This window comes from Sorghum bicolor, chromosome 2, assembly GCF_000003195.3.
Source record: "Sorghum bicolor cultivar BTx623 chromosome 2, Sorghum_bicolor_NCBIv3, whole genome shotgun sequence".
Lineage (NCBI taxonomy): Eukaryota > Viridiplantae > Streptophyta > Magnoliopsida > Poales > Poaceae > Sorghum > Sorghum bicolor.
The window spans coordinates 58,889,133-58,906,424 of NC_012871.2; the positions used below are offsets into that span (position 1 = coordinate 58,889,133).

The window sequence follows — 17,292 nt, forward strand, 5'->3', positions numbered from 1 at the left end:
CACACAGACGCTAGCTTAATTACAAACACATATGCATGTATGTGTATTTTCTGAAAGACTAAACAAACATATCTCAGAAACGACAGATTTATATAGACACACCTCATTGTTGAGAGACATGTCAAAAAGAACAGCATTCTCATTTTGCTAAGAGTCAATCCATCTCAACTTAACTAATTATATATATAAATATTAGTATTTATGATTTGTAGTACCACAATGAAACATATTTTCGTAATAGTCCTTTTTTGAGGGACATATATTGATACTATTTTTTATAAACACAGTTAAACTTAAGAAAATTTGAGTTAGTCCAAATCTATAATGATTTTTTAATGCAGAGAGTATCATAGAAAGAAATACACAAGTAAATCAACCGAAACATATTTTTGTTTCATCTTCACTACTACAAAAATGTTTTTCAGCAACAGAGTATTGTTTGGTAGAGGCGACTGGAAATACAGCGCCTCCACAGAGCCATCTATCAGATCCCACTAAACAAGTTGCCTCTAAAAATACATTTTTGAGTACCATGACTTAACCTACGGTAGTTGTAGCTTTCAAGCCATGTATCAATTGGGTTACCAATACAGTGGCTCAACGTACACTAAACATGAATTCTAGGATCGTGTGAATGTTTCTTTGGAACTAGGACCAATTATATATATATCAGACCATTGCTATCCGTCATTAGTAGACTTTGTGCTTAGACTTGTAAAGTGAGGAAGAGTGCACTAATCAATATGTTACTTCATATCAACGATGTGTTATAGCATACACCATCGACACTATACAAATTATCACATACGACGGTAGTGGTGAGCGCCACAGTGGGTATATTCTACTTGGTTTTGTACTTAGGTAAACTATGTAGCCTATTTCTGTTTGTACAAATTTTGGTGTGTACTTTACTACTTTATGACACTTGTTTGTATCAACTTGATTATAATTATTATCAAAGTGCGTACTATCTCATTCTATCACATAAGTATTTTTCATGTGTAATCTTATTGACTTTTCAAATTGTTTCATATATACATATTATATGTATATTTAGAATTTGAAATATTAATTTCTAATTTTGATGAAAAAAATTTTATAGAGACAGGCTACCAACAATGGCTGCTTAAAATTTTGTTTGTACAACGGTCTCTAGAAATTTAATTTTAGAGGTGGTTCTCGTTTCTAGCCGCATCTAGAAATTGTTTTGTAGGACCTAGCTGCCTGTTGATTTTTGGAGACTTGGAGTTAGAAACCGCATCTATAAACCTTTTCGGTAGTAGTGTCTCCACGTACGAATATACGTAATATTCATACAGATAAAAGAAGCTCGACTAGTATATTTAGGCCGAGGTAGGAAAATAGTCTGGCGTAAAATAGAAAGTCTTTTGCTAAGAAAAAAAGTCCACATTACCTCCTCAACTTTTGCGAAAGTATATTTTTTCTTCCTGGACTAAAAAACTAGGTAAAACACCTTCCTAAATTGGTTATAAGCGGTTTTCAAAGACAATTTTATCTTTATCTCTTTTATTTATTTCGGCTAAATATTTAAAAAAAATCAAACTAAATCACAGGAAAAATCATAAAAATATATATAAAAAACTATTTTTGGACTCCACAAGATTAGTTCTACATAGTGAACATATAATATGGTATGCTTTAATACAAATTTTTTCTATATGCTTTTCTATAATTAATTCTTAACTGCAGTTTTTATGATCCAATTGTAATGAAATCTTTATGGCAGGCTAACTATTGTATGTTTGAATTGTACTAAAAATTTTATACTCATTAGATCATATATAATTTTTTTATATAAATTAAGCCACTATAAAAATTGTGTGCTTCAAATCGACGTGAAGGAACGAATGTATAAGCAAAAATTATGTGAAAAAAATTCTGTCCTCATGCAAAAAACAAGCAAAAATAGCCCATGGAGTCTGGCCCAATGCCGCAAAAATTCTGGCCCAATGTAAAAAGAAGCAAAAATAGCCCATGCAGTCTGGCCCAATGCAAAAATAGACCATGCAGTCTGACCCAATGCAAAAAGAAGCCCAATGCAAATATTGGCCCATGCAGGTCTCGAACCTGCGACCTTCGCGTTATTAGCACGACGCTCTAACCAACTGAGCTAATAGGCCTTGTTGAATGAGTATTTGAAGACATTTTCTTTGTTTGAAATCTTATTAAAATCTTAATGCCAAAGAGAGTGACATGGCTAAGTGACCCGATTTTGTTCACTACAACGCACGAAAACACCTTTTTTTTTTTTGAGATTACACGGTACAACGCAGACACTCAACACGCACGCACACTCACCCTTATGAACACACGTACGCAAATCCTACCCCTATGAGCACCTTCGAAGGACTGAGTCAGCAAATCTTGAAGTTCACGAAGTCACCACAGGCGCCTCGCTGTCGACGGGTACGTCGCCTACCACTTAATGCATAGCGCCGGAAAATCCTAGAATAAATCCAGAATAAAGTGCCGCACCCAGGATTTGAACCCTGGGTGGGAGCCCCCCAACCAATGACCTTTGCCATTGCGCCGTGAACCTATAGCCTTGTTTAGTTCACTCAAAAACCAAAAACTTTTCAAAATTTCTCGTCACATCGAATCTTGCAGTACATGTATAGAGTATTAAATATTAATGAAAATAAAAACTAATTGTACAATTTGCCTATAAAATCGCGAGATGAATCTTTTAACCCTAGTTAGTCCATGATTGGACAATATTTTGTCAAATAAAAATGAAAATTTTACGGTATCCAAAACCAAAAATTTTTTGAAACTAAACAAAGCCATAAACTTTTCCACCGATCAGATCGAACATGGTGGCGAATATATTCTCATACCTTGTGTTGTCCCTGACTCTCTGGACGCAGGACGTGTAGTGTAATTAACCTGAAAGCCGTCGAGGCATCAGACTCACACACCTCCAATCCAGATGACATCTTTAACCGCTCTAGCATAAGAGAAGGAGGCAAACGCGTAGCCACAGATGACTTGCCGGCCGGCCGTCGATCCGGGTCTGTTCATCCCCAGGCTCAACAACTCAGTCATCCGACCCAAGAAATGCCGGCAAGTCATCCTTGGCTACGCGATGCGTAGTTGCTTGCAATATATACTCAGCTAGCCTGCCTCCTTCCCACATGCAAGAGCTAATCAAAAGATGGCGAACATATAATTGATCAGGCTGCGGCTAAGGTCTCATGGCACCAAGCTAAGATCAGGGACGACTACCCAGCATCTTTCAGGGGAGCATGAGCATCAGGTTCAGGTTTCTTCAGAGCTGCAGGGGCCGCTGCTTCTTATAGCGGGTATGTATGCAGGCAGAACTCGGACCCCTCTGGCAAATGCATGTGACGTGAACACGACGCCCTGGTCTCGTTAACAGGACCGCGCGCATGACGTGAGGGGCAGGCACCTAGACGGGGGCTACGTCCAGTAGGAGCATGCAACGCCATCACCTATGGTGCATGTAGATCCTGTATGCTCTGCGGCTCTCCTGTTCGCTCATTCATTCTCACTAGGAGCTACATAAAGTGTTCTGCACCACCCCTGTCCTTCTAACTTGAGTTAGAATCTCTGAGCTGCTGACCAAGAAAACGCAGGAGTGTTGGGACGATGCAAATGCAATCAGCGGTTAGCATGGCAGCAAGCCAGCAAGCGTACGTCCACTTCAGTTTTGCAAAGGTGGACCGAAGTTTCAGCTTGGCGTCGCCGTACCGTACATGCATGCGCTAGATCGACAACAGTGGAACGCCGCTAGCTGCTGCTTGCGACGAACGACCCGCCGGCGTACACGCGTTGGCGCTGGTTGGTCGCCGGTGCACCTCCTCCGACTGTTGCCCGGTAAGCCTCCACCGGCGCGGGCGGGTACCGGCCTGTGGCGTTGCGTGCGGTGTCTGTGCATGGCGCCAGGTGTTTCCAACGGAAAAAGCCGCGGAAGCGGGGTCCTTGCCCTCCGGCTCATGCATTGCCCAGTCAAAAACCCGCAGGACACGCACACAGGCACAGATCGTTGTCCGCCGGCGTGGGACTCGGCGCTTCGGCAGGGCAGGGCGGCAGTACACTGCTGCTAGTTGAGCCAACTGTAGTAGCATCTTCTCATTATTCGCGCTTCGTGCCTTCGTCAGACCCGGATATGGCTGCAGATTTTGAGCAATCGCAAGCCCATAGGAACGCAGCGACGCAACTTCAAAGAATGCTGCGTGCGTGCATATACGAAGTGAGTGTTTTTGGGTTCGTCAAAAGTCCACTCAAACTTCTGCTTTTTGACCATATGATGACAAGTATCTACCCCAGCGCCCTGATTTTGCTCTGAAAGACGACACAGATCAGCGTAGTGGCAGCCGAAAATGTTGAGAGGCGGATAGCTCACCTTTTTGCTGTACGGGCAGATCGCTCCATTAGTGCTCTTCTTTAGGCTTTCGTGAACCACCCTGTTCATTTCTACTCGATTTGAATTTTGAACTGACGCTTTGACAGAAAAAATCATACATTATCTTTTTGTAAACTGGCAATTACGGTGAATACACGGTTCACACTTCACAACTCTACCTTCACTACTACTATTCAGACTTCCAGAGACAATATATTGAGTTTTTGGAGACGAACATCATGAACGCCTGTGACAACACGCCATTGTTAATCAACATTTTTTAGCTCGTCTTTGTAAATCAAATTTAAAAAAATTAAAAGGTCCATCCCAGTGAGCCCACTCCACCGAGCTCATCATGGAGAACATAAGCAAGAACATGAAGAATGTAATCTAAAATGGTAGTATATTTAGATGAAGTATATATATCAATCTGATATGAGGTTTAAGTCTTTATTCAAAAGACCAATCAAGATCAAGAACATGGGTCTTGATTAGTAGTCGAACTTAGTGTTAAGTCTTGATTCGAAAGACCAAGTAAGATCAAGAACATGGGTTTTGATTAATAGTCGAACATAGCGTTAGAAGTCTATTTCACGAGCCAAAAACAAGAACTAAACAAAATCTAAACCTAAAAAAGTGGCAGTCGTGAACCAATAGTCTAAGGCTTGTGTAACCACGAACCAAAAGATGATACACGACCCAATGAATCAAAAGACGGTGTCGCAGTACCTGTTAGATTCTGGATGCGGACTTGTTTCGATGATTCAAGTTGACTCTAAATGAATTTTGATGTCAAACCAACATCATTGGTTAACTTATGAAATTATCTTTTCATGTATATGTGGATTGTCCAAAGCAAAATTTGTATGTCCTAGGCGTCATTTTTACCCGAGGCTCTATTTTGAGTTGGACTAGGCCCCCACCATGACTTCGATGATTTGGGCACGGTAGTCCTCTTTGTCTTTGACTTTTACCTGAAGAAGTGATGTCCTTGTCACTAGAGACCATGAAGGCCGACCAAAGATGAGCATGGAGTGACAAATTAGGTCTTGTTTAGCTCTAAATTTTTTTGCAAAATAGAATTGTAGCACTTTCGTTTGTATTTGACAAATATTATCCAATCATAGATTAACTAGGTTCAAAAGATACATCTCGCAAATTATAGTTTAACTGTGTAATAAGTTTTTGTTTTTATCTATATTTAATGCTCCATACATGTGCTGCAATATTCAATGTGACAAAGAATCTAAAAAATTTTACTTTTTTTTTGAAATTAAACAAGACCTTAGGCTCCCAATGTGTTGGTGAAGGTTGGACCGACAACAATTATTGAGTTCCGACATTGGTAGTGACTAGCTTCATAACTAGCCACAGTAGCCACAGTGTGTGAATTGTGTGATGCTTGAAAGTGTTTGAGCATCAGATTGCACATTGCAGCTATCGATGCTTGGAGAAAAAATACTGGCATCGAGGAATGTTGGTGAGCCTATTCTGAAAGAATAAAGAATTTTTTTTAGCCAGTCGTTGGTTGTGGTCATGTTCTTCCTTAGGCTGAGCAGTGAGGCTGGGAGCATGCACGCAGATATGTTTATTTGGCTTGATAAACCATGGCAGAAAATACTATTAGCTGATTTATTTTAAAAAAAATATATTGTTAAATAGCTGACAGATTCGGCTGATAAGCACAAACAAACAAATACCTATCACATGAATCAAGAAAAGTGAGCGTCGGTGGTCCTAGGTTGCTCTTCGCCTAACGGCCATTGAACAAGGTTGTAAAGTGATTAAAAAAATCTAATGGTTGGGATTCACTTCCTTTGAAAAATCGTACACCTTTGGGATGAGCTTTTCTACTATCTCTTGAGCTTACATTGATGCTTCCTAAAAAATTTTACAAAAAATTTCAGATTTTTCATCATATTGAATCTTGCGGCACATACACGGAACATTAAATATAGATAAAAATAATAAATAATTGCATAGTTTCTATATAATTTACGAGATAAATCTTTTGAGTCTAGTTAGTCCATAATTGGACAATATTTGTTAAAAAATAAAAATGGTAGTGTCCAATTTGTAGAATTTTTTTGAACTAAACAAGGCCCTAGTATGGAAGCTATTGTTGAGGACGCCGCATTGTAAGTTGTAACGAAGTCATGCAGGTGCAACAACTTTCTCTTATTGACAATGTCCATGATGTGTTATGGTCTTTTCTTCAAGAGCTTGTCTCGCTATGTGGTGTGGCATTAGTGGCTCTTGGCATAGGAGGTTGTGTGGTTTTGGGTGAGATTGTAATTTTCTACTACATCGTCATTCATCAAGGCTTTGCTGAATTAGGATACATTTATGATAGTTTGGTTATAAAACGGCCTCAAGATTGTGACTTTTCATGTTCATAACTCATCTTAGGCCTTGTTTAATTCGCAAAAATTTTAGTTACAGTAGTACTTTCGTTTTTATTTGATAAACATTGTCCAATCACGGAGGGCCTTGTTTAGTTCACCTTGAAAACCAAAAAGTTTTCAAGATTCCTCGTCGCATCGAATCTTGTGGCACATGCATGAAACATTAAATATAGATGAAAACAAAACTAATTACACAGTTAGCTGTAAATCACGAGACAAATCTTTTGATCCAGTTAGTCCATGATTGGATAATATTTATCACAAACAAACGAAAGTGCTACAGTACCGAAAACTTTTAAATTTTCAGAACTAAACAAAGCCTAACTAGTCTCAAAAGATTCATCTTACAAATTACAGTTAAATTGTATAATTAGTTTTTATTTTCGTTTATTTAATGTTTCATGCATACGACTAAAAATTCGATGTGACAGGGAACCTTAAAAATTTTTGCAACAAGGCCTTAGGTTTATTTCAATCTTTCAAAATGGAAGCATGGATGTGAGTTGGTAGTGTTCTCGTTATCTTCCTTTCATTTCTTCCAAGGAGTAATTTATTTATTTTATTTGTTACAAGAAAAGCTACTCTAGCTTTTTTCAGCAACAATTTCCCATCTATAGGAAAGGCTGTTTTATGATTTTCGTAAAACAGGCTACCATAACCTTTGTGAAACAAATTTCCAATTTTCATAAACCTGTGAAACTTCATCTGTGAAACAAATTTACATTTTTTTTTCCAATTTATAGGCAAGGTTGTTTTATGATTTTCGTATAAGTTGGAAGTTATGTTCACCTGAGTTCATAATTTCAGAATTGATCATGGACGATTTTATTAAAAAATCAGAAAAGTTTCAACATTTAAAAACCAGTGCAAGACCTGAATTTATTTCTTTATAAACCGTTGCGGCTGCACTAGTGTTGGCAGCAGCAGCCGGCTGTACTGAACACAGCCATACTCCTTTAACGTGTTTCGTTATCTCAGGCAATCTCAGGCGGTTCGTCAACATTATCTGAAGCCTTCAAGCAACGGCCTCAGGACAGTTTGGAAATTGCAGGGTCAGGTATGATTGTATAGTGCAGGTTGAGGAGTATAAACAGTCTTAAAAACCGTAGTACACAATGAACCACCATGATGCGAGTGTTCCTATGAAACACTGGGCATCCAAAATAGTCATTAGAAGATCGTTGTTGTCTGCAGACAGAAGACTAACAGCAACTGATGTGATGTAACAACCACGATTATTGAACTGCAAAATGCCTCAGATTTAAGTTTTTTTCAGAGCGGTACGCTACAAAGTATATTTAACACCATCATCGGCTATTTGCTCACGATAGCATATCAGAATAACGAAAAACGAAGAGCTAAAGGAGAGGGGGGAAAGGCAAAACAAGCAAATTAATCAAATTCAAAAGAAAACAGATTGCAGATCTAAAAGTCTGCCTCAGTGGTAGTGACAATTTGTAGATCGTCATGGAACAATCCGATAATACGTGCAGTTGTTATGCATCATCGGCAGCCAATCAACACCGGGAAGAAGAAACAAGATCTCGAAGAGAAGGAAATGAGGAGAAAAGAGATTTGGTTCTGGGAAAGCTAAAGCATCAGAGAGATTCCCATTGAAGACTTAGTCTATCATGCCCAGAAAAAGGGTTCTGATGTCCCTGTCTTGTTCTCATCACCTGCTCCCATCTAATCCCAATCCAAATCGCCAAGAAAAACGACCAAAACAAAAAAAACAAAGATCCGGAGAAAAATCGGAAGAGCACGCTCAAACATCACAGCACAGTACGGATCGGAGCCGCTACCCGCAGGCCGAATCGAACGAGGCAAACAGAAGGAGGAGAGCTTCGAATCGAAGGAGAGATAGGCGCGGCTGCTGTCGGCGGCGACGGTGAGACAAGGCGACTGTTGGGGCCTCGCTCCGGCGGCCGTATATATAGCTGTCACCGAACTTCCTAGGGTTTTCGGGTATGCACGAGTTGGAACGGGCCCTAGGCGCTCATTTATTGAGCCCGTTGGAGATTTGTTGGGCCGTTTCTACAATACAGTTTTCCTATAAAGTTCCTGTGTTTCAAAAGACCCAAAAGTTTGAGTTTTGAAGAACACATGTTTTTCAGGCATGTTTAAATAAAACCTATTTTTTTGTGAAAAAATCATGTTTCAAAAGACTCCTAAAGTTTAAGTTTTGAAGAACACAAGGTCAAAGCTAGTTGTGTCTGTGTCATCAATTCCGCTAAAAATTTGAAATTACTTTTTGCAAGAACAGTCGGACAAGGCTCAATTATAGAATGATTTAAGTACAGGAGCTGATATCTCAAGCATACCAACTTCCGCTTAACCTGGACTCCTTAAAAAAACAACCTAGATTGACTCCACAATAGATTGAAACCGGCAAAGAATGGATGTCGATAGCCTATTTGAAAAAGCGGGTCTGTTTGGCATACCTCCTCCACTTTACCAATGAAACTATTTTTTTTTTACTCCAGCTTCATGAATAACTTTACCGGTGTAGCTGGAGTCGTTTTGGTAAATCGTTAAGCAAAACAGCTTCACATATAAAGTTCCTTAAAATATGTTCTCATACGATGTCATATAGGATGAGGTAAAGCCGAGAGAAACTACTATTTTTTGGCTCTTTCCGACTCTAAAGCTCCGTGAGAACACGTTTTTAGAGGCTTCATCCGTGAAGCCGTTTTATTTTATCTTATTTGATAGAAACGGCTCCAAACAACTCTTAAAACTGCTGAAAAAGACCTGCCAAACGGAGTCATAGGGCTTGTTTGGCACAGCTCAACTTCACTAGTAAAGCTGTTTTTTAGAAAATAGCTTCATGAGTGACTTTCTACGTGAAGCTGAGCTGTTTTGGAGAAAGTGTTTGGCAAAATAGCTTCACCAACTACTTCATGCATAGTTGAGAGAGAGAAATGAGAGAGAAGCTGCAATAAGCTACTTTTTCCAGCTTCATCCAACTTATATCTTTGTGAGAGGAGAGAAAAAACAGCTTCACCCATGAAGCTGTTTTGGAAATAAATGTTTGGCAAAAAATACAGCTCACAACAGCTCATGAAGCTGTTGTGAGCTGTACCAAACAGGCCCATAATTGTCATTGTTCGAAGAAATGCTAATGAGCCACCTCCACCCGCTAAGGCTTGGCTCACTTCGAGCTTGATTCGTTAAGCCTAACGAGCTAAAGCAAAGTTTGGCTCGGCTCGTCACGTCTTAAAGCTCATGCAGCAGTAAAATAGATGTAGAAGCTGAAGGGCACAAAGTGTAATGTCAAGTGTGACCCGTCACAACCACCAATTTCTATAAACTAAACATCTGCACCAACTGTACTATGAACAGATAAAAAAGAGATACAGTACATAGCAGGATTTGCTTTTTGCTTCTTGAGGCTACAGATCAATTCATCAATGTTGAGATTTAATTGAACGAGCTAAATGACTCAACCACCAAAACTTTTGGCAGTAACTTCCTGCTTCCATATCTAGTGGCAACTGCAATGTAACAACCGCACTGCAAAATATCACACGGCTATCCTTGACCTTCATTCGCTGCAGCACCGAGTCTGTAATTCAACTAGCAGTCTATCCTTGGCACATACAATCAGGTGCAGGATACGTATAGATGGATTGCGTTGCCTTCCTCAGCCGGATTTGCCCGTATCTTCCTTTGTGTCCTGCCTGTACAACCTGCTGAAACTCTTGCCACTCCATGCTCTTGTTCACAAAGATGCGGCCAAGCAATGCCATGTTTGGCCTTATGGTCTTCAAGTTCTCATAGGTTCGGTGAGCCATCTGAGACGAAAATTGTTCCAGTGAAGACTACACATTAAAGGAATAATCTAACAAACACAGAGGCCATGAGAACTTACCAAAGCATTGTGCATATTTCCAGGAGATGCGGAGATGAAAATATCGCTATGCATGCTGATATAATAGTCAAGAGCTGCTAGAACAGAAGCCTTCCCTTCAACATTAGCAAGTTCATCTTCAGATGCAAGGCTCCTCTTGTCCTCCATCAATGGAAATAGCTTGCGCAGGCTAGAGATCCTGGCTTCTCCACCATATACCTGAATATGTGAGGCATGTTAAAACTTCCTGATTTCCCCTGCAAGAATAAGTTAGAGCACAGAAGAGTCAAACCTTGTGAGAAGCAAGATAGAGTCGAGTTTTGCTGTCAAAGCCAAGGGCTACCAGTAACAGCCCAATCTCTTCTGGGGTCAATGGGCAGCGTCCTGTGTTCCGAAGCTCCCTATCAGTTAGCTGTGAATTTAATACCCTCCCTTGCCATATAACTTGCCTGTACTTAGCAAGAGCTAGCTGTTCAGCTCTGCCACCTCCAAAGTCACAGGCAGAATGTGCAGCCATATCCTGAAAAGTATAGGTAAATTTGCAATGTTCTGGAACAGATATTCTTTTAAGAGCAGAAAGATACACAAGCACCATCCAATACTGCAGAAGTTGTCATCTACCTTATCAAAACGGAGATGCAAAACTGCATATTTTTGAGCTTGATTTGTGTCTCCTACAACTTGATGGATAGATTTACTGGAACGACCCCCGACTGAAGACCTCAAGCGCTTCACAAGTGTCTCTCCGAGTGAGATAATGTGAGACCGAAAGACCAGAGCTTGGAAGTTAACTTTACAACGCAAGCGTTGAAGATCCGCAGGCAAATCATCAAATGCAAGGCGGTGAGAAAAGGGAGCAACTGCAGCAATCCCATAGCTGGCAGTGACACAACAGGTAGATAAGATTGCTGGTGAAAATTTATCTTCATAGAGTAACCAACTCAGTAGATCAGACAATAGTTAGACATAATGTTAATAGAAATAGAGCTAACTCGGTAGCAGCTGACCCAGGCAAAACATGGACGACTTTCTTAGTAACTGTATTCAATATGTCAAGTGTCTATCAATATGAAAATCAGTGCAAAATCTCAACTAAGGCAATCATTCAAGAGAGGGCTAGAAAGATGCCTTGTGATACAAGCACCTTCAGAAAGTAAAACTACATGCATAACAAATAGAGCCATTGCAAATTCAATCTTTCACTAACCTTTGCAGGATAGGACTGACATTCTCCAAATACCAATTTGCTGAGGCGTGAATAGGTGCAGTTTTTATTCTTGTAGCACGGATGCCTGTGCCATAGTACTCTCTTGTGCTCCAAGAAAATTCTTTTGGAAGCGCTTTGATAATGGAAACTTCATCTTTTAGGGAGTTGATAAAGTGATCCACATCAAATATCTCTTCAAATGAGCTGCAGATAGAAAAAAAATGTACCAGTATAAAAAAATAGTTCCAGCTCAACAGGAGAACATGAAATATATAGTTTCAAACTCCAGAGGCACCTTGAATCCTTCCAAACAGGGTTTACTTCAAGATGTGGGATCACAAGAGTAGCATTAAGAATCTTTGCAACTGCAACGGCATCACATATCTACAGAATAGGAATAAAGTGTTGGCTAATCTAAAGCCTGGATTAAGCAAGCTATATCATGTCCTAAAATCATACTGTCGGTAATTAGAAGAGCATACCCCCATTCTTTGCTGGTTCAATCCACCATCAAGAAATACTTGGATGAATCCACTTGGTTCCAGAGGTAATGCTAACATTAAAATAAAGGATGCTTAATTAACTAATTTCTTCAACAGGAAGAGGAGCTATGTTTCATCATCATGGAAAAGAAGTAAATTACTGTGAGAAACTGATGGCTTTAAGCATGGTTTCCACCCCTGGTATGGCAAGGGTGACCATAGCCCTGTCTTTTGTTTGTCTGTCTGCAACAAAACATATGTTAAAATATCATCAACCATAACAACAGTAGTTCTCATCTGACATAGATGCACTCACAACTGCCCATCGCAAAGCCTCATTTAAAAGAGAAGGATGCATTGGCTTAGGGGCATTCCACTCCTGCAAAATATCGAAACAAAACATTGACACGTGCCAAATTTCGAAATTGAATATAACGTTTTACAAAATAATTCACCAGAAACAATACTTATAATACTGTATACTGTAATCTCATAAGCTGAGCTCACACATTGTGCGCACAATAGTATCAACTCATGATAAAGCCAAGGCCTTGTTTAGTTGTGAAAAAATTTCGGATTTTGACACTGTAGTATTTTCGTTTTTATTTGACAAATATTATCCAATCATATACTAACTAGGTTCAAAAGATTCATCTCGTGATTTACAGGCAAACTGTGCAATTAGTTTTTATTTTCGTCTATATCTAATGCTTCATGCATGTGCTCCAAGATTTGATGTGACGGAGAATCTTGAAAAGTTTTTGGTTTTCGGGGTGAACTAAACAAGGCCCAAGTACTCCAGTACACACTTCATCCCATATACCACGAAAAGAAAATAAAGATCCTTGAGAACATATACAGGCAGAATGGTATATCCTTCAAAAGAGCCAGCTCCTAGACAGTAGCTTTGTAGTTCACTTAATTTCCATGAGGTTAGTTTTGCACTTTCTCTGAAATGGCGTGTAACCGACTAAAGACCACTATAATTTTGGTTAGTTTTGCCACGCCATTTCTCCACAAGTACAACCGCAACCACATTAATCCCCCTAAAATGATCCAGCAATTGCGCACTAAGAACAAAGGGCAAGGGTTCACCAAGGCACCGCAAATTAGCAAGAGAAACCGCACGAAGCAACTAAACAAGCTGATGATATGACACTAAGCCTGCTCAAATCGAATGACGCCACAGCGGGAAGGGGAAAGGGGGGCTCACCGAGAAGAGAGAAGGGAAGGCGTGGCCAAGCGGAGAGAACATCCCGGGGAATAAGGTCGGCAGAAACACCACGACCGCGGCGGCGAAGACCGCCGGGCCCCTCGCCGGAGACGGCGAAGGCGACGCCCTCCGCATCTCCCTGCTTCGGTGGGGAAGACGAGTAGAAGAAAAGGGAAAGCCCAAAAGCGTGGACTGAGCTCAGTTTTCTACGAGAAGGGCTTCACGGGGCTATTCGGCCCATTTTGTTTGAGTGTGAGCCCAGCTTCCCTTCATGGAATAATTTTAATTTTTAATTCGTTTTTTCAAAAATATACTCATGTCACCATTTTAAACGGCAAAGTAAAACTTCAAGAAAATCAAAAATATATGTATGAGTTTGTGACAATTATTATTGCAAAAAACAATTGATTTTTGAAAATATCTTTTGCTTTCGCTCGTGCCCTAGTTGCAACCACTGTTCGTCCTCATCATACGAGTGTGGTAGGAAATCGCTTTTGCTAGGATATGTCGCATATGAAACCAACAAAACCACGAAGCAAGAGGAAGAATATACTTGGGGCATTTGGATCATAGGAGTAAAAATAGTCCTAAGTTTTGGGTGCCAATAGGAGAGCTAAACATGTACTTCTAAGAGCTAATCTTTCCCTAACACTTAATCATAAAAATTTTAATCCGCCAAAAATATGTCCGCCTCCGTCGAGTGTCCGCCTCTGTCCGACCGAATCTGTACGGGCGGAAGAGGAAAATAAAGAATTTTTTTCTAGAATTCCCAATACAAAATCTTCTATACACATTAAAATACGTTGAGAATAAAAAAATACAGGGATCTAAGTGCAAAATGTTTGTCCTACTAGTTTATTTTTCTTTTATTCTTTAAATGAGTTGAAACTTGATAAATGCATAGTAATTCATAGAAATATCTAAAAATTATAAAACAAATTTTGTTCAGCTCCACATATGTAGATCCATGTAGTAAACAAAAAACATCATAAATTTTAGTACAATTTTTTTGCTGAAGACGCTTGCCTATGCTTTTTAGTGTAAAATTGATCGGTTGAAAATTGATAAATGTGTAGTAATTCATAGAAAAATATAAAAATTACAAAACAAATTTTGTTCAACTCCACATATATAGATCCATGCAGTAAACAAAAAATATCATAAATTTTAGTACATTTTTTTGTTGGAGATGCTTGCCTATGCTTTTTAGTGTAAAATTGATATTGTAGTTATCTGCTCCAATTATTATGAAAATTTTATGGTAGCCTATTTAATGTGATGCTTGATTTATGGTAAAAGTTTTAATATCATTTCTGCATATCTCACTGATTTACTAATTTACCTAAATTTATGCTTGAGGATGCTTCCACTACCTTTGCACGATGTGTTGTTATGTCATATAAACATTTCATAAGCTCATGTGTTCATAATCTACATACATTTAACTGATATATCATATTTCATAGGAATCCTAATCTAAACAAAAAAAATAAAGTTAGTAACAAACTTCTTATGTTTTAATATAATACTAAGGTATATTAAGAGGTAATATTAGAGTAAGATAAGGTTTAACTAATTTCTATTTTTTATTAAATAAATATGTCTCCGAGCTACATATTGTTGTAAATATTGACTATGTGATACCATAGATGTCATGGTTATCAATAAAATAAATTATAGACTTTAAATTTTATGAAAAGGATATATAAATAGATATGTAACATCCATTTGATGTTTTTCTCCCGTTGCAACGCACAGGTATATTTGCTAGTAAGGACTAATGCGTGTGGTTAGAGTTCATTAGAAAAAAAATCATGATCAATCTATATTTACCTTATAATGGACTAATTTTTTAGTCCAGGTATCCAAACATGCTCTAGTTCTTCGGTACAACATTGTATTTGTCCATACCTCAAGTGGAAGGAGATGATGTGCCAATAAACGATTGGAAATTCATTGGTCGAGATGTGAAAACTTTTGCCGACTTTATGTGAGATTCTCAGAATCAAAAGCTGAAGAAGTTGTAATGAAGTTTTGAATATCAAATCTTTTTCAAAAAGCAGTTTGGAATTTTGAAGTTGAATTCTTAACCAAATCGGTGGAAAGTTTTTCCAAAGAAATTTACTGTACGGAATTTGAATTCCCGTTCCAATTTAACGTTTTTCAAATTGAATTCCGCAGTTCAGCACAAGTACTTCGATTATGTTATTTTGCTCTAAATTGAAAGGAATAGAAATTGGTTTAGGATATGTTTTCAAATGAGTTGGATTTTTTTTTCCTAAGATTTTCCATGTGATGAAATCCTTGTGTGGATGAGAGATCATCATGGTTAAGGTTCCTTTGAGCACATATGTGCTCTGATGTCGCAACAGGGCTTCTGCGTGTGTTGATATAGTCCCATCTCAATTACTAAAGGTTTTTTCTTTTTTTTTGAGTTGTTTAGTTTTGGACTTTGCATAAATAAACAATACATATAGGTTCGCTTGTCTAAAAAACTATAACTGAATTGATTTATTATAAGAAAAAAAACAACTACTAAACTAATAAACAGCTGAAAAATTCAACATATAAGCTCAACAAAACAAGCTTTATATACAGCACTGATTTATGTTTCGATAAAATATATATTCGTATAGCTTAGAATGCTGGATTTTGAATATATACACATGTGTTATATGTATGCATCATTCGGCTCCATTAATTCCGGCCAAGAAAAAACCATAGGTAAAGAACGAACGAACGAACAAAGAATGTTTGAACAAATTCGGCCGAATCGTCTGATCGGGCGGTCCTACGAATGGCATCATCCATCTAATTCTCAGTGGCTCGTCTCCATGAGCTTGACGAACTCGAGGAAGTCGATCCTGCCATCCCTGTCCCCGTCATACGCATCGATCATGCGCTGGCACTCCGCGTCCGCGACGCCGGCCTGGAACCCGAGCGACGTGAGCACGCTCCGGAGCTCCGCGGCGTCGATGAACCCGTCGCCGTTGCGGTCGAAGACCGCGAACGCCTCGCGGGCCTCCTCCACCGTCGCCTCTTCCTCCTCGAACAGCGCCGCCGCCTCCTCGAACCCGACGGACACCGCGCTGGCTCCGGCGCCCATCAGCCCGAGCACCACGTCCATGTCGACGGCGGCGGCGGCGGGCTTAGCCGGTGACGACGGCGACGGTGGTGGTGCGGTGGCGCTAGCAGGCGCCGGGGTCGCCGCGGGGGCGGCATCGCGGCGGCGGCCGGAGGAGGAGGAGGAGGAGGAGGAGGAAGAGGACTTGATGACGGTGGTGAGCCAGACGAGGATGGCGTTGATGGAGAGCGTGAACACCGCCTGCGCCACGGACACGTTGTAGTAGGACGTGGTCGGCGCCGTGGAGGAAGAGGCCATCTCCATTGCAGCTGCAGCGGTGTCTCTGAGAATCCTGTAGCCGAGTCGTGCAGCTGCACGGTGCCTTTGGCGAGCTCCTTTTCCTTTCCTTTTGCCTCTCTGCTGGGTTTGGCGTTTGATGGTTTGGTGATCCGTGGGCGCGGCGCATATATAGGCGCTGAAGGAGGAGGCGAGGGGGGCGACCGCGCGGAAGGCGAGAGGAACCGAGACAGGCGGCCTTGTTTGTGGTGCGCGGACGGAGGAACCGGCACGAAAACGCGCGAAAGCGGCCCCTGGAGAGAGAGAGAGAGAGAGAGAGCGAGGCGGTTCGCGACGGGCGCGCGGGCAGCTTCGCCGAAGGAGGGGGCCTCTCGGGCCGTGGTGGAG

General features: G+C 40.2%; 2 protein-coding genes and 1 non-coding gene across 3 annotated transcripts; all 3 read right to left on the reverse strand.

Moving 5' to 3' along the window:
* TRNAI-AAU lies at positions 2,068–2,141 on the reverse strand. Its single transcript has one exon. It is a non-coding gene; the product is annotated as a tRNA-Ile (tRNA).
* LOC8060239 (uncharacterized protein At1g04910) lies at positions 10,007–13,752 on the reverse strand. Its single transcript, XM_002462326.2, has 10 exons — positions 13,545–13,752; positions 12,648–12,710; positions 12,493–12,574; positions 12,332–12,402; positions 12,145–12,233; positions 11,850–12,053; positions 11,264–11,519; positions 10,935–11,162; positions 10,664–10,861; positions 10,007–10,586 (listed from the first exon to the last, which is right to left on the reverse strand). Exons 1-10 carry the CDS (start codon positions 13,677–13,679, stop codon positions 10,377–10,379), a joined length of 1,536 nt encoding a protein of 511 aa, XP_002462371.1. The 5' UTR covers positions 13,680–13,752; the 3' UTR covers positions 10,007–10,376.
* On the reverse strand, positions 16,113–17,062 carry LOC8060240 (probable calcium-binding protein CML45). The gene has a single exon (XM_002462327.2). The coding sequence runs from the start codon at positions 16,930–16,932 to the stop codon at positions 16,363–16,365; it is 570 nt and encodes a 189-aa protein (XP_002462372.1). The 5' UTR covers positions 16,933–17,062; the 3' UTR covers positions 16,113–16,362.